The 22102-nt window shown below is 35.5% G+C and overlaps 1 protein-coding gene across 3 annotated transcripts in view; it reads right to left on the bottom strand.

Moving 5' to 3' along the window:
- NOL4 (nucleolar protein 4) overlaps nt 1–22102 on the bottom strand; it is a 280542-nt gene that overhangs the window by 86550 nt on the left and 171890 nt on the right. For 2 of the 3 annotated variants that reach the window (XM_024764479.1, XM_024764470.1), the window contains 2 exons: nt 15302–15481; nt 14398–14589 (listed from right to left, as the gene is read on the bottom strand). In XM_024764479.1, coding sequence (XP_024620247.1) covers nt 14398–14589; nt 15302–15481 — 372 coding nt within the window. The remainder of the gene's footprint in view (nt 1–14397; nt 14590–15301; nt 15482–22102) is intronic. The other variant, XM_024764488.1, reaches the window with a different exon arrangement.

The following is a 22102-nucleotide window of genomic DNA, read 5'->3' on the forward strand; positions in this document are numbered from 1 at the left end:
TCATTTAGTTCTAGGGATTGAATTAACAGAAGCTAACTAACATATCAGCAGTCTCTATTTTCCTGATCCAATCATTGACAGGCACATGAAATTCAGAGACCTGTTTCTGTTCTTCATTCCTTTTATTTTTTTCTCTTTACCTGGTACCTCTATTCAAAATTAGGAATATGTAAGGCTATGGAGCTTCATTAAGCTGACTAAATTGTAGTAATAAACACATACATTCCTTAAACACCTAATAGTTTGTTGAACAGAGAGAATGCAAGGTAAAATACCTCTTTAATTAAAATGATTTGGTAGCATTTCCTTTCAAATTCTTTTTTAATATTTAAAAACAAAGTGGGAAATGACTTTTACTAGAACAGTATAAGTTACTGTGTGTAATAATTTATATACTTTCCTTTTTGGAGAAAATGACACAGTTGGGTTTTCCCCAAATATATTTAATTGGTCTTCTCAGAAAATAGAATAATTTCCCAGCTGAGTGGAACTAGATATTTTTTAAGGTCACTGGATAACCTCATTATTTCAAGATTTTGGGAAAAAAGTCAACTTCAAGATAAAGCAATCATGTACTCTTTCCTATTAAGTGAAAAAAATCAGTAGAAGCAAAGATATGTGATTAAACATGGCCAGAAGTTAAAACAATATAATTTTGAAAATAGAGTTGTTCTGAGTTTACTGTAGAATCATAATCCGATAACTGTAAATGGTCATATAAATCATTCAGTACAGTTTTTTCCTTAAAGTTTGAAGAAACTTTTTTGCCTAAGGACAAATTGAGCTAGAAATAGAAGCCAGGTTTCATGTCTCCCAATTCTCAACTCTTCCACTCTCCTAGATTCTGTTGTATACTTAGTACCTTTACAAAATTTATTATTAATAACATAAAATATTTTAGGAAAAATCCTTATATATAAAATGTTGGCTCAACCAAAAATAAGCAGACCAAAGTTATTCCTTTACATGTCTGTATTACAATTATACCTGACTCAAGCTCATTGGAGAGAAGGGCAGAATGAATGAATAAAATCTATATTACAGTTTAATAGGTACATATGTGTTTTTCAAGGAATTTACAATATCCTAAATACATGATAAAATACGTACCTCCAAGGAGAAAACCAGTACTATTCATTCTAAATTAATCTTAAGATAAATATTAATAATACCTAACTCATATTGAGTGCTTAGATGTGGAAGCATTAATACAAAAATCTGTGATTCATTATCTAATTTCTTCCAAACAACCCTTGAGAAAAAGTACTTATATCATCCATTTTAAAGAAACCCAAATTAAAGTCCTATATAACCTGCCCAAGATCACACAGCTATGATGTGGAAACACCTGAATTCATCTTTAAGTCTGTTGATAAACTGGGACTAATAATCCCTAGTAAAGTTTATTGTCATTTTACAATGAAGGCCTCAGTGAGTTTAAAGAAAGCTGGAGCTCTTAAACACTACACATTCCTCCAGAGGAGTCCATGTACAGCTAACTCCATTATGCATTGAAATGAAGAATATATTAGGGTCTTCCTAAAATTCTTCTCTTAAAGTCATCAAAATCCTCCTAAAACAGCTTCCTATTAATTCTTTAAAACTCTTCTTCATTAATGGCATGATGAAATGGAACTTATCTAACTTCCATCACATGTTCTAAACTGATGCAATCTAAGTTCACAAGATTTTCACGTTGGAGCAACCAGAAGTACCAAGAAATTACTGTACATGACACATAATAAAGCTTAGTTTCATGCCCAGAACGAGAACCAGGAGCCAGGCAGAGAAGTTCTTTCTCTCCTGTGAGGCAATCCTGGTAAAAATCCCCTCGGTTCTAATATTGATGAGCCAGTAATAAATGCCGATGCTCGTCAATACACACAGAGCTCAATTATGCTATGCCCGGTTATATGATACTAAATATGAAAGCCTTTTGCTTATTTTTCCTCCATGGTGTGGCTATTATCTATTTCACAACTCAAAAGTACTTAGACCAAGAGAGTGAGAAGGAAATTCATCAGTTTTGCTCCTTATAAAAGCAGTGTTATCATAGAGAAATTTAAAACTATTATTTATGAGTTCTCAGAACGATATTCACCGGGACTCCCCTTTCCTTCGTGACATTTACTAGTGGAAAGCCTATTCTAAAATCATCTCTTTAGTGTTTTCCTGTCAGGGTGTTAAGGGCTGTAGTCATGGGTTCCACCAGAGATAAATGCTGAAGATTCCTTGTTACAGCATTAAGAGTGGCCATAAAACACAAAAGCTTCCACCGTAATAACTTGAAATAATATTTCACCAAAATGCAAAGAGTTCAATAGATAATTTATGGAAAAAAAACACTGCTCCTTCCAGTTGAATATAGCTCAGTAAATCTACTATTTAGTATATATCTTAGATATTTAAAAATAATTATTCCAAGATGTATACAATCACATATTCTACATGATCTATACCTAGATTGAGATTTGTTACCTATTTCTTTCCTGGATATGAGATAATGCTAACTAGCCTTCACTAATTATCTCTTCATAATTAACTGTCATACTCAACTGGGACAAGTTGATCTTTCCCCAGCACTGTTCTTATCGTAATAATTATCTATGCCCAAATCAATGGTGGTTGTTTCATTAAACAGATGGCTAAACAGTCACATGGGCTTTTGGAGTTTAAAAAGTCACATTTTAATTGGGGACTTAAGATACCATTGCTGTTGGCACAGTGTAAATGTGTCTTTCCTTATACAGGCATGTAAAACCTACTACCACACCAACAAACTATTCCATTTTTTGGTCTTAAAACTAAACAGTGTTAGAGTCCTCTGAACTTCTGCTGTACGCTTAGGATGCTGTACGTTTTTGGTTTTTTTTTTTTGCAATTATAAAAAGTAAAAAGAAATCAAGAATATAAGCTCTGTTCATGGGTTACTGTGGCGATGCTCTCGACTCCAGTGTTCAAGCACAGCTTAATCAAGTATTAGACAAGCCAGATTGGGAGCAACAGTGACATCAACCTGAGATTTTAAGTAGAATGAGCTCTTTTAAAATAATTAAAGCAAATAATTTGGTAGTCAGAATTTAGGTAGAGTTTTAAATTAAGATGATTTCTGCTAAACTTGTTACTTTATAAAATACATAATTTGAAAATTCTGCAGCTTGGATGATATCCTGTCACCCCAAAATGGTATACCCATGCCTGAACACATAACTGTTACAGTGTAAAAAGATGCAGCTCTTAAGGGATCCCTTCTTCTGACCAGGTAGCTTCATTTGCCAACATCAGTGGACTAAAGTAACAGTTTAGCAACTAAGTCAGACAGACCTGGATATTATTATGCGATCAGTTCCTTGCAATCTGCCTGACTACTTTTGCTATATAATCTCTCTGAGCCTCACTCATTCTGCCGAGTATCATTATTTATATTTTTATAAATGACAAAACTGAGGTCCAGTCAATAAGCTACGAATAGGAAAAATAATCTCTATCTCTATATCGGGGGCAGTTGTTAGAATTCCATGAATTAAGGTACATAAAGTCACTGATATTTTTACTAGTTTATTCAACAAATATACTTAATGAGCACTTTCTATATGTCAGGAACATCAGTCAATAAGCTACGAATAGGAAAAATTATCTCTATATCAGGGGGCAGTTGTTAGAATTCCATGAATTAAGGTACATAAAGTCACTGATATTTTTACTAGTTTATTCAACAAATATACTTAATGAGCACTTTCTATATGTCAGGAACTGTGCCAAGTCGAAAGATACGGAGATAAACAAAATCAATACTGTCTCTGTTATCATAGAGTTTACTTTGCAAGTTAGTACAATGCCTAGTACATAGGGTATAATATACACAGAACAAAGAGTGTTTATTATAGACTCAACCTTTTATCAGCAATTCTAAGATCCTAATATTGTACGAGCTGAAATATTTCAAAAACTTAGGGTAAACTCAGTTGGCAGAAGAAACTGATATGAGAATATTTAGAAACTTTTTTTCTTCTTTCTGTGAATACTCCTAGGTTTTGTGGTAGAAAGACTAATATATTTGTGCATGGGATGTTTTTCCAGACCCCAATGTGAGTGTTATGCAGGAAACAGAATATGTACTTTATCAGGTCCCCCAAATCAGAAAAGTTCTGAATTCTGGACCATTGATGATCCAAGATCTTAGATAAGCATGGTGGATGCAGACTAAAATAGCAGCTCAACTGCCTTGACCCCATCCTAAAAGGTTTGAGTGGATGTGATAAGCAAAGTCCCTTACTGACCTAACTGGCCACGTGACTTAGTCCTGGCCAATCACGGGAGCCCATCCCTTTGTTCCCAGTGACTGATCCAAGAAATGGACAAATGATCCAAATAGGGCCAATCCAAGTCCTTTCATGGAAATGGGGACCTGGAGCTGGAAGACTGCTCTTGGATTGGGAGTTTTAAGAAAAGAAGCTTAGAGCTGCTGATGGCAACACTTCCCAACAGGTAGCAAGACTGAGAGTTAAACCAATACACAGAGAAGCATTGGCAGAGTGGCAAATCCCTGACATTTGAGCCCAGCTATGTGAGAATCCTTGGACTTTCCAGTTTTCTTGAGAAAAATATCTTGACTAATTTAAAAGGAGTTTAAAAACAAAGATGATAATTAACCCCTATCTAGGCTGTGATTATAAGTATTTCATTATGAATTAATAGTCTATGCTTTGGCCTTAATTTTAGAACATTATTGACCTTTAATAATGAGTTTTCACAAACACATGGGGAATTGTTAAGTTTTATAGTTGATTCTAAAGCCCAATGTAGCTAATGTCATCTGACATATACATCTGATCAAGATGAGATAAACTAAATTTTCAACTAAAATGACATGTTTTCATTTTAACTGACAACTTATTCAAGTCTCCACTAGAAACATCTGTTAATTCTGAAAATAAGTGATTACATTTACTTATGATTATTTTGGACCATGACATCTTTTCTTTTAATAGTTTATTTATGAAACGTAAAACTATATACAAATTCTATTCATACAATTAATATTCACACTAATTACCAAACAGATAAAAATATTTTAAAAATAGTGTTTCAAGAGAGTTAAAATTAAACGTTATATGATGCCTTCTTTAGGAAAAAAAAACTCCCTAAGATTTAAAATACATTAGGCTAGATTTTCAGTTATCAGTAGCTTTTAAAATTGAAATGCCAATTGCAGGATACTGTGAAAGAGCACACAATAAACACTAGCTTATCTCTCCACTAATTTTACTACAAAGTAACACATTAGTATGAATGTCCATTCATTCACTCATCCTTCATTCAACAATTTTAATTCCATTGAATTGAACACGGACTGAGCAGATTTCACGAGCAACTAATTGTACTGTATAAGACATAGTGGATGATACAGAAATGAACAAGTTAAGAAGCAGAGTAGTCAAGGAACGTTAACTTCTTATTAGGGAGCTAAGGCCCATATATAAATAACAGTAATATAAGACAGGATAAAATAAAACTACAGAAGTACCACAAAGTACAATTTGCACATGGAAGAAAGACAGATTTAAGGCTGCTGTTAGCTAGAAGTGATGATTAAACAGATAAAGGCGTATTGGATAGTCCTCCAAGGAGTTCAACAGATTGAGACAGCAAGGGTTTCCCAGTAAAGGGAGCAGTGGAATGCAATTTCAGATTCGACTGCATTTTATCCTGTTCCTCAGAGACCAGGTACCATGCTATGCAGAAGTTTTTATATTTGTTATTTCAAGTGTTGTTGGTTTTCATGTAGAAGTGCTATTTGTTTCCATTTTTCCCATGAGGAATCTGAACTACGAGAGATACAAGGTCCACAAGTAACAGCTGATAAAACATGGCTAAGAACCAAGATCCACTGACTAAAATCAGGGAGCTTTTCTTCAGATTTGCTCACCAATGCTGCTAATTTTCCAGTGTCTCCTTCTGGGTTGTTTCCTTTTTCTTAGAGTACATTTTAGTTCTTCCCAGAAACAGCTTGTCAGTGGTAATTTCAGTAGTTGTCTGAAGTATTTTTCTTCCTCACTCTGGAGGTAGAGTTTAGCTAGGCATTGATTTGTAGACTAAAAGTAGTTTCTCTAAAAAATTTTGAAGACTTTTTTCTCAGTATTTTGAAGATTGTCTTCCGACATCTATTTTGAGGACAAGTATTATGTTCAGTCTAGTTTCCTGTTTTAGATAATTTCTTGTTTCTTCCTGGTGACATTTGAGAATTTCTTGGGTCTGCTGCAGTTTTGCCTTGATGTACATAGGTGTGACTTTGTTTTTATTTGTGCTGCTCAGGGATGGTCTGTTTCTCTGTTCTTAGTATTCATGGTCTAGTCAATTCTGAAAAATTCTTCCTCCTTTTTTGCTTGAATATTGTCCTCATTCTCTCTAATTCCTCCTTTGGAATGCCTATTAGATCTATATCACTCTAGTCCCCAAGTTAACTTCTTTATCAAATTCCACTTCTCTTTTTTCTGTCTGTGAGTAATTTCCACAGTTCCAGTGTATCAATTTTCTCTTTGGTTGAATCATCTTATCTGCTATTTAACCCATCTAGTAAGGTTTTAGTTTCAATGTTTATAATGCCTGTCATTTCATTTTTTGAAGTTGTAATTTGATGCTTCCAATTCCCCTTTAATGGAAGAGTAGTCCTTTCCAGGGTCCCAGCTTTTTATACAGTTCTCAGTTCATGTTCCTGCCTAGTCACAAACCCAAATCCCCATCTCCTGAACTTGAATTGGCATTCAAATCCCAGCCCTGATCTGTTTGGGCTTAAATTCACTTTTTCTATCTTCCTACTCTGTTACCCTATCAAATTAAGGGCTTACAACTCTGGCTATGAGCTTGCTATTAATTTCAAGGCCTGGGAATTTCCTTTTCTTTCTTTTGAGCTTATATAGGTATTTAAAAATTGTTATATTGTACTCAGGGTTTGTATGTATTTGTAGAGGGAAGGTGAGTGGGGTGTGTGAGGGGGTAATTCCGTGAGACTCAGGTCAACATTTTGCTTAAACTAAAAGATCCACTGATGAGTAACTCTGAAAGCAATGGTGGTTGTATTCTTTACACTTTAGTTACTCTTCAATTTTAGTAAATAAAATAATTTAGTAAATAAAGAGAGAATAGTACCCATGAACCCTGAGTCAGGAAAAATCAGTAAACCAAGAGAGCACACACTGAGAGAAAGAGTAGCAGTTCTCTGTGATAACTGAGACATTAAAGGAAATAATTGAACATATTAGAAGAAAGGGTAGAAAGGGGCCAGATTATATGCTAAACATTTTATTTACATTATCACATGTAATACCTCGAGAGCCTTCTCCTTTAGAAAAATGGAGACTCAGAAACATCACATAAAATTGTACAGGAATTGAACCTAGGTGTCTCAGTTTCAAAAGGGCATACTGTAACACACTATAGTAAGAAATTTAGAATTTGTCCTGAGATGACAAAAGTTTGACAGTATCCAAGCCAGAATTGAGGAAGACTACTCCAGGAGCAAAGGCAGATTTATAATAAAGCCAATGAAGTCCAGGCACCAGGGCTCTTCAACTGGATGGGACTACTGGAGTTACTGGATGTTGTAAGTATTCTAGTATTTCTTCTTTTTCTGAAGAAAAAGATTTGAATCTTCAAGATTTCTCTTTTTTTAAAAAAATATCATGTGTGGCTTTTTTCTAACTGCAGATATTCGTCCTTCTACCTAACTTTGTGCTCATAATTTTATATTACTTTTCTTTTGGAAAAAAGGTCCCAAATTTCATAATTTCATAATTCAGGTGCAAATCCTAGTTCTTTCTCTGCTTATGAATTAGAGGGTAGTATAAGATGGACGTACGTAGTTGAGTTAGAAGGATTATGCAAGGGTATAGGTATGAGATTTGAAAGGTTAGAACTAAAATGATACCTGATAAAGTTCAAACTTATGGGACTGATTTGGGAAAGACAGCAAAGGAAAAATAAACAGAATTTAGCCAGTGGTAGAATGCAAGTCAGGAGTATAAGGAGAGTCAAATCTCTTTCCAAGTTTATGAACACTGGTGTACATGACAACAGTGGTGCGATTGCTGGAAATAGATAAGTCAAGAGGAATTTACTGTTGATTTGGTAGATGAGGTGGAAGACCAGTGGAGAGAATGGGTGATAGAGAATGCAGAGAATTCAGTGAGGATATAACAACACATTTGCCTAGCATCTGACTAGAATGTGGAATGAAATACCAAGGCTTTGTATATGACTGGGATCTAAGAGTACTGTATACAGGAGTAGACCTCTGCAGCTGTGGAGAGGGTAATATGCGGTACACGGCCAAGCAAAGAATCTTAAGAAAAGCCCCAAATCAAGAAAAAGGTACATGAATAGAAATAGAAAATAGAATCTTAAGAAAATGGGGTGATTTATAGTTGAGGATGCAATTTTTGGATTTGGTGCAAAGGTAGTCATGTGATCTTCATAAGAACTAATTCAATATAGTGGTAAGAACCAGAGTCTGAATTTAAGGGATTTGGTGGGCGTTGGTGGTAACAGGTGTAATCTGTGAGTATAAAATATTTCAGTAAACATGGCAAAGAAAGATGGATGCATTGAGTCCTCAAAGAAAGATTACAGAAGTTATGAGGTTAATTTTTTTTTGAATTTGGACACTTTTTATAAGGCAGAAGAGAAGAAAAGGGAAAACTGAAAATATGACCATTGGGATGGTCGAAGAAGCCACGTTCTGAAGGAGGTGAAATGACAGGGGAGCAGAAGTGAAGCGTTATCCAGAGCAGTAAGACCAGGACACTTCCTCTGTAAAGGCAGCAGGGGATACTTGAAAAATTGTAGGTGATTGTGAAAAATTTTAATATAGCTTGTGCAAGCTCTTTGAGTGAAAGTAAAGACTAAGAAATATCTATGCTAATAATGGCTAGAGTGATACAGACCACTGAAACTGAGAAAGCTAAAGAAATGTGAGTACAGATTAGCTATCAAAATTATTAAGAAAGGTATTATGGGATGTAATTAAAAAGAAATACTATGAATAAAGAACTTAGAGGATGGTATGAACATATCCTGGGGGATGGTAGATCACATTTATAAAAGAGAGGGCAAAAATTGGTACAAATAGCAGGTGGGGAATTCAAACTAATTAGCATCAATTAAGTTAACTGGTCACAAAGAGAGAAACCTGTACAGTTGTGCTCACGATGCATGAAGAATACTGTGAATAATAATGGTTGCGCAGATATAAAGTCTTAAACCAAGATCTTGTATGAAGGGCTCAGTATATTTCCGCTCAAATTTTTAGTTTAAAGAAGCACTTTAATTCACTTTTTATAATAGCTCTATTTGCTAAAGAATGAATAGTGTCACTGTAGCTTTTGCAATGCCTACGATATCTATGAAAGCTGTGAATTGAAGACGAATTCTGATCTCTCTACTTTTGTCTGCATCAGACAAGTAGAGGCAAAGGATGTTAAGTAGTCAAATTCCCTCAAAAATGTACCATTTCCTAAACATTAACCATTTATTTTCTAATGAAAGAACTGTGAAATAAGAAGGTCAGATATCAAAATTACTGAGGAGGGTATTATAGGATGTAATTAAAAAGAAATACTATGAATAAAGATCTTAGGGGCTTCCCTGGTGGCGCAGTGGTTGAGAGTCCGCCTGCTGATGCAGAGGACACGGGTTCGTGCCCCGGTCTGGGAAGATCCCACATGCCGTGGAGCGGCTAGGCCCGTGAGCCATGGCCGCTGAGCCTGCGCGTCTGGAGCCTGTGCTCCGCAACAGGAGAGGCCCCAACAGTGAGAGGCCCGCGTACCGCAAAAAAAAAAAAAAAAAAACTTAGAACGTGGTATGAAAGTATGGTGTTTCCGTAATTAGATTATTTACACACTTGTTTTTAAATTTATATCTCTTTTCCCCCCAAATAGATATCAGAGCTACCAAGGAAATATGTAAGCTAAAACAAATTAAAAAAACAGATAATTGGGACCTTAGAAAGTTTTTTGGCTCTAAACTTCCTGACAGCCACAAAAGTGAACGTAGTAAGTTAATGATGAGAAAACATAAAAGCACTCTATTTCTGAAGAAGAAACACTTTTTTTTTTCATTACATGCTAAAAGAGGGTTCCGAAATGAGATCATTTATAGTGGACATTAAGAAGCCTAGTGGACAATGTCCCTGGCAAATTTTACAAAAAATAGCATGAGGGGGCTTCCCTGGTGGCGCAGTGGTTGAGAGTTCGCCTGCCAATGCAGGGGACACGGGTTCGTGCCCCGGTCCGGGAAGATTCCACATGCTGCGCGGCTGGGCCCGTGAGCCATGGCCGCTAAGCCTGCGCGTCCGGAGCCCGTGCTCCGCCACGGGAGAGGCCACACAGTGAGAGGCCCGCATATCGCAAAAAAAAAAAAGCATGAGATTTAATTCTTCAAACAAATATAGTCAAATAAATAATATTAAAAAGCAAATTAATAGGTAATTTTTCAAGTGGCTGAGTTTATTGAATTCAAATATCTAGGCCACTTGATCTAACTTGATATAGTGTCAAGATATGAGATACAGGAGGAAGCATGGACAGAAAGTCTCTTAGACTATCTCCCCCAAATAGTTTCATTTGAGTTCTATAAAAATACATCTAAATATATGCAGCATGGTGAAAGAATCTCTAAACAATGCAAACTCAGAAAATAAAAAGAGAATCACATCACATAACACAAATAATACTTAGGTATGGGGTAACCTCACCTTGTTTATAAAGCTTTCTTTTTATGGCTTTATCTATTATAGGTGTTCTTGAATTTAAGATCAGGACACCTTGGAGAAATACATTTCTTTTCTGAAACAATCAACAAATATTCTTCAGAAAATTAGCTGAAGTAATTTGAGAGTCAAACCTGCATAATAGAATCAATAATGATTTGATATATTTGTCTAAGGATTAACACAAGGGCTGCTTAACTCATTGGTTCTTAAAATCTAATGAAAACTAAGACAGTACTCTGTATCAAACTTATTGGATTTATTTTTCATAAAACATATCCTTTTATGTTCAACACTGAAGAATTTATGACTTGAGATGATTGGGAACACTGAATTAGTGAAAGTGTGTAGGAAAGTATCATAATATGTTTATTTAACTTCATGCATTATAGAGACTGTTTGGAGCAATGACATAAACATTTCGGCTACTTCAGCAATTAAGACCTTTGGGGACTTAATAATTTCAGTGAAATAAGAATGCATAAATATATACTCTAATATTTGTATGCATTCAGTGAAGTCAATGAAAAGTACTTGTGTTGTAAATTCTTAAGGGATAGTGTAGACTAATTAAACATGAATAGACTTTGTATTAGCAGCAGAAAATTAGAGTGAATGTCAACACCGTCAAGTATAATACTAATATAAGTTGTGATAAACCACTTCTATGGGAATATCCCTTTGAATTTCTTAATCAAAGTCAGTAGGGAACACATAATTCAATATTTTGCGTTTTGCTTTACTTAAAAGTCTGCTGGATTAGAGATCCTAAGTAACTGGATGAGCTAAGCTTGCTGAATGCCACTTTCATTTTATAATACGGAGTCCCCTATCAAATACTCCTACAATTCTACTTTACAAATATATTAAGAAGTTCTCTAGGTTGCTTTCTTGACTTACTAAGTACTACAAAATAATTGGCATGTAAAGATAATCATATATTAAAAATGATACATTTTCTTCATGTCTACCTACAGCAAAAACAATATAAGAAAATATTTTTTAATGTTTCAGTTTTTTAAAACCGTGGATATTATCTTAAGATTTTAAATTATAAAGGCAAAAAAAATGTACAATATTTAGTTGTAATTACTATCTGCCCTAGTCATGCCTTTTCCTATTTGTTCCAGGTAAGGATGAGTGTTCAAAATGATGACATGAAGTGATACATAAAGCCAATCAAAATTCCAAGTGTTAACTAGATGGCAAATTTAATTTTTATTCCAATAGTGCGTTACTGAGCAATGTATTTTTTAAAAATGGGCTAAACTACAATATCAATTTTCATCTGTGTTGTTCATTTAACATTTCTTTATATTAGGCCTTATATTATTACTTAAGCACTTCACTTCCCACAACTTGTAATCTCAAAGAATCATGATGATCAGGGAACATGTTAACTTTTCTTAATTAACAAGTCAGGCATCTTTTGTATTTCTCATTACTTTGCATGATGTTATGCACATTATACATATATTGAATAAGTGAATAAAAAATGAACAAATGAAAATTATTAAATACGAAATACAATAGCATTTCTTTACAGCATTATTTCCTTCAAGATTAGTTTGTAAACCTAACTAATCTTGATTTTATATTAACTTTTTGTCTTTCTCTATGCATAGCACAAGGTTTACATCAAATAGATGTTCATATTTGGTAAATAAATATAACTAATAAAAAACCTGTGATTATCTCAAATACATCTTTGAGAAATTAAGAATTCTACATGACAATGATTTTTTTCTTTTAAAGAATTATTAATACATGGAAAATAAGATAAATTTTACCAAAGAAAAGAATCTCTAACATTAAAAGATTTAGAAGAAATAGCAGTGCCAGGTGCTGGTAAAATAAAATCATGGTATATAACATTATTATATTTATTGTTACTGAAAGAGGAAAGTATATATTGTGCATTGTGCACTGAATGAGACATACTTAGTTTCTACTGGAATTTTACAACAACTGCCAATTTGATGATGAACCGATGTCAAAGCCAGGATTCTGGGCTTTTATTCCTGGTTGGATATCCTTTTTGTCTGTCATCTTTCTCCTATTGGGGGACAATAACTTTTAAAGAATTCAATAATGGGGGAAGTAGCTGTATTTTCTTCAAGCAATCTCTCCTCTCTTATACCATACCACCTCAACTGTCATAATTTAATTTCATCAAGCACAGCTATGCTATTTTATTTTAAAGTAATTTAGGTACAACAAACTCCAACTTCAATATAGTTATTCTAAGAAGTAAGCAAATTCTTAAATGTAGTGTTCTGTGATTTTATAATACAAATATTTTGGGTAGCTTTTTTCAGACGATGGATTAAATAATATTTGGTTGATTATATTTTCAGAGTTCAGATTTATTGAGTGGTTACTACGTGTCAAAAATGACCTGTCGAGTTTTACATGACAATTTATATAATCCTGTCAGCACTATAAATTAGGAATTATTCTCATTTCCAGAGGAGGGACCTGAGTTCAGAAAGTTGAAGCACCTTGCCCGGGTCACATAGCTACAAACTGGTGGACCCAGAACTCCAGACCAAGCTCTCCAGGGACCGAGCCTTGTGTTAGTGACCATCTTGGCAGACTGCCTCTCTATAAGAAACAGTCGTTTTTCTTTTAAAAATACCAAAGATATTTTTAGAAGCCATTGTAGAAAAATAGATAATATAGGAGGTATTACTTGTTATTCATTTCATTTATATCTGGAAAACTATTTCTCTTATTGGCATACTCTGAAACCTCTCCTATATCTATACCAACTCCTGTTCCATCACACCTAATAAATTGGAGACACTGATCACAAGCATGAAGAGTCTTGGTTTTTATGGAGCCTTCTCAAAAGTACAATGAAAATTTCTAATACATGTCCACTCAAATACATAAAAATATAAAGAAAGTTTTAAAATACATTGTAAAAACGACTTCTAGTATAACAATTCCATCAAGGCAAGATAGAATAAAGGTCAAATAACACTGTCTAATTTCCACCCATAAATATCTAACACTGGCATAATATCATCCATCTATAAAAAGCCCAGCTGAATCTAAACGCTCATGTTAACCATCCACAAGACAAGTACACAAATATACCGAGTACACAAAAGCCTTATTTTTCACACAAGGATTTTCATTCCCTGACCTTTATTTTCAAGGCCTGCTATTTGTTAACTGTTGGTATGAAAATAGTATTACTTAGATGGATCCATCCATTTCCTTTTGTTCCAGAGAAAGCCATTCTCACAGGCTGTCTAAAGCAATGACTGGTGCTTCAGTTCAAGACTCGAATAACCTTAGATCTGCTTTAGCAGTAACAGAAAGGAAACACACAAGAATGAGATGCTGGCTCTCACTGCTGTTCACTCACATGACCCTCATTTCCTAGGACATGGTACCTAGGCTTGTGAGCACTGGTCTCACAAGGTATGTCTTATTGAATCAACAAAGGGGATAAATACTTCAGGAAGATGAAAAGGAGAAAAAACAAACAAGCAAACAAAAACCCCTTGGACCTGACGTTATGGAAAAAATTAAAAAGACACTAAGATGAAAAAAAAAATTGTGTCATGGTTACATGTGGGATTTGGATGGAATCTAGGGCTGTGTTTTAATTCAAAACTCACCATCTCAAAACCACTTCTTTTCATCCGCCTGCAGGACTTGAGGTAAGTACGTATGCGTTTTCGGGCACGCTCTTGATACTCAGGGAATTGTCGCCTGCATGAGTCAATGATAGCCTGGATCTTTTCTTTGGGCTGCTTAGAGATTGGGACCATTCGGTCCAAGTTTTCATCTACAAACAGCCTGACAAACATCTGTTGGCAAGAGGGAGACAGAGGAGAAGGGTTTGGAGGGCTGCTCTCTGCTGTTCCTAGCTTCCTGTCTTGATTACTGATAGGAAAATAGTCTTGTCTGGTTTATGCACTGGAGAACTTCGCAATGGAAAGCCAGAAACTTTAAGCAAACACCCTTTACAGACTTTCTAAATGGTTGGGTTAAAAAACAGAGAGAGAAAGAGAGAGAAAGGCAGACAGACAGACAGACAGAAAAGTATAGACTATTGCGTAGAAAAAAATCAAGAAATAACAGTAGACTGTGACGATTGAGCGCCCCATAAAATTCTCTATTAATAATGTGACTGTTTACATTGCTACTCTGCACAGTATACTAATCTCGGAAAACAAACAATTGACTCTTTTTTCATGCATAATTAGATAAGCTGGGAAAGCAAATAACGGATGACGGGCAGACGCTTCCGAGGGATAAGCTGAGGCTCCCTTCATCCGCTAGGTAAACATGCATACTCACACAGCACAAGTGCAGTTTTCAGCTCACGTTTGGCTTTAAAATTCTAAACAAAACACAGCCATTCTGGTGTCTGGTTGGCTAAGAGTGTTTCATGTACTTTTTAAATCCTTCTGTAAATTAAACAAACATGTCTCTAAAGTAGCCACAGTTACCAACAAGCAACAACATGAAAGTGAAGTGGTAAAAATTCAGCCATAATGGTAGGGTGGCAGGACTCACATTAAAAGCTTTCAGCCGCTCGGCCTCAACGCCATCTGTCTCGTTAACTTTCTCAGAATCTTCGTGGTCATCGTGGTCATCTTCATCCTCATCTCCCCTGTTTAGGGACAGGTCCTCAGCTCCTCGGTCTACACTCTCATTTTTGCCCGAGTCGTAGCTTGAATAGCTATGTGCAGGGGACTGAAAAGAAAATGGGAAATTGCTGCTTTGAAATTCCTTGCACAAGCTTATAAATTTTGTTTTATTTTTAATGTCAATCATTTCTCAAAAATCTGGTTTAAATAAGTTGATAATTCTAGAGCTGCGGCTATTTTAATTTAAATCAAAATTAGCTTAAATGAAATCAAATTAAAAATTCATTTTCTCAGTCACATCAGTCACATTTCAAGTGCTTAATAGCCACAGAGTACATTTCTACGACTGCAGATTTATTGAATTGAGCTTTTTGAGAGCAATTACTGTTTCCATTCAATATACATATTCCAAAAAAAAAACCCAACCTGTACTCAGTTTTGTAAAAGAATCACTGAATCACATATTCTTTGAACTAGAAATGACCTCAGAGCTTAGTCAGTCTAACTGCATTAGTATTCTTGAAACAGATAAGGAAACTGAGGGGTAGGTATATTTAATTGATTTGCCCAACAAGGACTATAGAAAATACTGATACTAGGACTGCTAGGAAAACATGCTTTAAAATCAGTTTATAATTTGTCTATGAGTCGAAAGATGGCATCTGATTTTGGTTTAGAAAAAAGCAACTAGGTTTCCTCCTAGCCATTTGTTAAGCTTAGTGCTTTGTAACGTACAAGAGAAGATGAATGCCAACCAAGACAATTTTCACAAACGTTGGTAATTGTGTCCAAGACCAACCATTGGTCCTGCTGTGGTAGCTTTTACTTGTTTGTTAGCCCAGCACCTGTTCCTTTCAGAATCAGCCCCTGCTTTGCCAGGTCAAAGTGCCAATCCTATGGGCAACAACCTCCTCTCCCCTAGGCATGAGTGCCTTGACTTCACCTCCAGGTGAAGAAAGTGTGCCTGTAACTAAAATCAAGTTGAATCCAGCAGAGCTAAGCAGAATAGAAATAGACCTGATAACATCATTTGAGCATCTAGATTCAACTGTGCCTGAAATTAAATTAACCCATGGACCTTTCAGCTGTGTGATACTATATCCTCTCCATCTCCCCACTTTATATTTTTGCTTAAATCTGAATTTAGATCATTTGCAATGGAGCCTGGACTAGTACAGAAATCAATCATTACAAGGTCAAATTAATAACCCAAATTTCACATATGATGACTTAGATACCCAGGTGGCCCCAGCTAAATAGAAAACAATTCTGTAAACAAGAGCAGCTATCTTCAAATCTATCAACATAGTCTAATGCTTTTGAAAGCATTTAAAATGGGAAATTTTAAATCATCAGCGTTCAAAAAGGCCTCCATACAATGATAACATATGTGTTGCATGCTTTGAGGATTGCACTAATATATTATTACTACATAGTCAGAGGAGGGATAACAAAACTAGAATAGGTCACTGACATTAAAAGTGAAAAAAAGGCATACTTTTATAGTTCAGATCATTAACAAGGTGGAATTACCTAATCAAATATTAGGCAAATATTCCGTAAGTTTGAAAAATATACTATATATGCTTTTTAAATGGCATATGCAATATTTTAAAGTGTTATAATACACTTATCTGGATGCAAATATGCTGGGCTAATCTATTCTTTTTAGATATGATGTGAGACACAGGAGCCAGCCATCTGCTACTAAAAGTACCACTATGGAACCATGAAGGATATATGGTCCTAGTCACTCAAGGTAAAGAAAACCCATCACAGATCTGAGAATATTCAGGATCTAAAGCTAGAGCATAATCAAAGTTTTTTTCTTCTATGATATAAACTGAAAGTTTTGTAACACTGAATTATGTTTCTCAGATGGAGTGTCATTTCTCACCTATCTCACTGTTGAAGAACTAACTAGCTTTCAAGGTCAATCAGATTAAGTTCAATTTCCACAAAGATTCCCACTTCTACCTCAGTCAACTTCAATCTTTCCCTCCACTGTGAACTCTTAATAGCCAATGGCACTGGACACAGAATTAAACACCACAATTGCTCTCTACTTTTCTTTTCATGTTAATATGCATTTTCCTTCAAGCTAGACTGAGATAGGAATTAACATATCGCCTTCCACCTTTTCCTTCACAGCATCTAAGAAAGGTTCTCTACAGAGTTGGCACTTCAGACTGTAGTTTTCCTTTTACTACAAAGGCTTTGGTCTCAAAATACTGGGGAGTGAAGATAAGCCACAGACTGAAAGAAAATCTTTGCAAAAGACACATCTGTAAAAGGACAGTTATCCAAAACCTACAAAGAACACTGAAGCTCAACAATAAGAAAACAACCTGATTAAAATATGGGCCAGAGACCTTAAGAGACACCTCACCTAAGGAGATATACAGATGGCAAACAGGCATACGAAAAGATGCTCCACATCGTATATCATTGGGGAAATGCAAATTAAAGCAATAGTATCACTACACACCTATTAAAATGGTCAAAATCTGGAACACTGACAACACTAAATGCTGGAGAGGATGTGAAGCAACAGAAACCCTCATGCATTGCTGGTAGGATGCAAAACAGTACTGCCACTTTGGAAGATAGTCTTGCTTTTTCTTCCGAAACTAAACATATTCATCGTATGATCCAGCATTTGTGCTCCTTGGTATTTACCCAAGGAATTAAAATTTTATCTCTACACAAAACCTGCACATTAATGTTTCTAGCAGCTTTATTCATAATTGCCAAAACCTGGAACCAAGACGTGCTTCAGTAGGTGAGTGGGTAAATAAACTGTGGTTGACCAGATAATGGAATAATATTAAATACTAAAAGAAACGAGCTATCAAGCCATGAAAAGACATAGAAGAACCTGAAATACAAGTTACTAAGTGAAAGAAGCCAATGGAAAAGACTATATATTGTATGTTTTCAACTATATGACATTCTAGAAAAGGCAAAACTAGGCGCAGTAAAAAGATCAGTGGTTGCCAGGGTTTAGGGGGTGGGGAGAGATGAATGGATGGAGCACAGATTTTTAGGGCGATGAAAATACTATGTATGATACTATAGTGGTGCATACATGTCATTATACATTTGTACAAATCCATAAATGTACTATACCATGAGTGAAACTTAATATAAACTATGGACTTTGGGTAATTATAATTCATCAGTTTAGGTTCATCAATTGTAACATATGTACCACTCTGGTCAGTGATGCTGATAACAGAGAAACTATGCATGTGTAAAGGGAAGTGGGAATATGGGAAATCTCTGTACCTTCCTCTCAATTTTGCTGTGAATCTATAACTGCTCTAAAAATAGTCCTTTTTAGGGCTTCCCTGGTGGAGCAGTGGTTGAGAATCTGCCTGCTAATGCAGAGGGCACAGGTTCGAGCCCTGGTCTGGGAGGATCCCATATGCCGTGGAGCAACTAGGCCCATGAGCCACACCTACTGAGCCTGCGTGTCTGGAGCCTGTGCTCCGCAACAAGAGAGGCCGCGACAGTGAAAGGCCCGCGCACCGTGATGAAGAGTGGCCCCCGCTTGCCACAACTAGAGAAAGCCCTCGCACAGAAATGAAGACCCAACACAGCAAAAATAAATAAATAAATTAGTAAAACAAAAGACTAGTCTTTGCCAAAGAATGATGGAAGTTTAAAAAAAACAGTCCTTTTTAACAAATGGGGGAATATGGGTATTGGGGTGATAATATAGAATCAGACAATAATAATTACTAGAGGCCTCCTAATAACCCACATAACATATGGCAGTCATTGCCTCATAAACCTGTACCACCTCAATAAAACTTGGGATGATCACACCCTAAACAAGCCTCCCCTTCAGGAACAATTATTTTCATACTCCACATGTAAATCCAAAATATCCGAATTAGATCTTAAAAAATACAAAGATAAAGAATCACAACTTATGCCCTATGGAAAATATATACCTGCTTATCCTCAAAACACAGGTGTTGGTTTATGGGGACAAGATTAGATTTTTGTCTTAGTTATATATTCCACTCATTCCTCTTGAGATAACATGCGACCGTCCTTAGCAAAGACCTTCTTGGAAATATATTGGCATTTTCCTTTTCCCACATTTCACACCTGAACAGAACTGCCAACTCCAGACCTAGAAAAATTCTCGCAGATAGGAAGCTTAACTTTACTTTTAAAGAAAGTTTGCTTACTCTGTGGTCAGAGAATTTCACCTCTTTGGTTAAATCTATTCATAATTGTTTTATTCTTTTCGATGCAATTGTAAATGGGATTGTTTTCCTAATTTCTCTTTCTGATAGTTCATTATTAATGCGTAGAAATGCAACAGATTTCTCTATATTGATTTTGTATCCTGCAACTTCACTGAATTCAGCAAGTTATTTTTTAAAATATCAGTTATTCATTACTGAAGCTACTGGCCATTCTTAGCATCATTAAAAGTGTGATTACCAGACACTGTGTGCCATCTGATGTGATACAAAATGATGCAAAATGAAGCATACAGCATAACTTAAGAAGCAAGCTCGTGAAAAAAAGAAAAAAGAATTTGAATTGAATCAAACCTAAGTCTAGAAACAGTGGTTCTCAAAGTGTGCCTGTTAGATCAGAAGTAACTGCATCTCCTGGGAACTTATTAGAAATGCAAATTATTGGCCTCCATCCCAGATCACCTGAATCAGACACTTTGGGGCTGGACCCAAAATCTGTGTTTTAACACAGCAGTCCCCAACCTTTTTGGCACCAGGGACCGGTTTCGTGGAAGACAATTTTTCCACGGACAGTGGGGTCGGGGAGGGGATGGTTCAGGCAGTAATTCGAATGATGGGGAGCAATGGGGAGCGGCAGATGAAGCTTCACTTGCTTGCCCGCTGCTCACCTCCTGCTGTGTGGCCAGTTCCTAACAGGCTGTGGACTGGTACTGGTATGTGGCCCGGGTGTTGGGGATCCCTGTTTTAACTTACCTTCCAGGGGGATTCTGATGCAGCTCAAGTTTGAGAACCACTATTCTGAAGCTAACTTCCATTTATAGGAAATAAGGCAGATAAAATAACAAGTTAAAAGACACAAGAGAAAGACAGACAAATCCAAAATATGAGACATTGTGCAGGACAATTGACTTTGGTTCAGCAATATGTTAATGACACAGAAAAAATACGTGATATATTAGAAGAGATTTAAAAGGTTTAATAAAATGAAATGTGTTGACTTTGTATCGTGATCCAAATAAACCCAATGCAAAAGATAATTTTGAGAAAATTAGGAAGATTTGACTATGGATGAGGTTATTAGGTAATAACACTGAATACTTTTTTACGTATTAGATTAGATGTAATAACCTAACATTTGGTTAAGTAAATGTTTATGTAAGAAAATGTCCACATTTGTTAGAGGCAGAAATTGAGGAATGAAGGGATGAAATGATGTGGATATCTGGGATTTACTTTTAAATACTGCAGGAAAGAAAAGGAAAAAAGTGGAAAAAAATGTGGAAAATAAAAAAAATGTGGAAAGTCTTAACCACTGTTGAATTTGGGTGATGGGTATTAGTAGTTCTATGTATTATATTCTCTATTTTTAAATGATTTTAAACTCTCAAAATGAATTTTAAGATGTATAAATTTTGTAATTAGTTGGGGGTTTTTTTGTTTTTTTTTTTTAATTTTTTTGCAGTACGCGGGCCTCTCACTGTTGTGGCCTCTCCCGTTGTGGAGCACAGGCTCCGGACATGCAGGCTCAGCAGCCATGGCTCACGGGCCCAGCTGCTCCGCGGCACGTGGGATCTTCCTGGATCGGGGCATGAACCCGTGTCCCCTGTATCGGCAGGCAGACTCTCAACCACTAGGCCACCAGAGAAGCCCTGTAATTAGTTTTATATCTCCTCCATTTTGAATATTTTTACATGACAGTCATTTATTCAAAAAGATTTAAAGAAGCAATACTTAGAGCATTGTTCTAGGCTCATAGGATTGAATGGATCCAAATTTTCTGAGGTCTGAAAGTTATAAAGTTTGGAGAGGCAGTGCATTTGAAAAATTAGTTAGAAAAGTGAATATTTAATTAAAATGAGAAAAACCACAATAAATTACAAGATTCTAAAAAGCTTATAAATGCTACAACCATCACAAAATGTAGAAAAATAATATTTTAAAAATTAAATAACGCCCTGGCCCATCTCTATAATACTGTTTCCTTTCCATATTTCTTGGCTGCATGCTCTTTGATTGCTTCTTCATATGACAATGATTTTGTATTATCATATTCTATAAAGAGAATAGAAAAATAATTCAGTCTTTACTTCAGCATATCTGATGGAAATGCGTCTTTTATTGTTGATAGTTTTGAAACTTTCCTTTGCTCTTCAAATTAAGTATTGCTAATATCATGCAAATTGTTACATTGTTTTCAGTTGGGGAAACCTTAATCAAGTTCCTTTAATATTTAGGGCATCTGAAGTTTTCTTGGGAAGTGACTGATGTCTTCATTAAAGTGACATTTATAAGTTTTATGTTTTCTTCATTGATATCAGTATCTTTTGTCAAATCCAATGTGAAATTTAAATCTTCTTCCACCTTGTTAATATAATTCATTTCTCTTCATTAAGTGTATTTTTCTTCCTCCCAAGGAAATACTGTCTTTAGTAAGACCTGGACATTTTCATTACAAGTCACTTACTACTCAGTGTCAAAATGTAGATCAATTTCACTTCTTATTTTTG

Source organism: Neophocaena asiaeorientalis, unplaced genomic scaffold (assembly GCF_003031525.2).
Source record: "Neophocaena asiaeorientalis asiaeorientalis breed wild unplaced genomic scaffold, Neophocaena_asiaeorientalis_V1.1 scaffold210, whole genome shotgun sequence".
In the NCBI taxonomy this organism is placed as follows: Eukaryota; Metazoa; Chordata; class Mammalia; order Artiodactyla; family Phocoenidae; genus Neophocaena; species Neophocaena asiaeorientalis.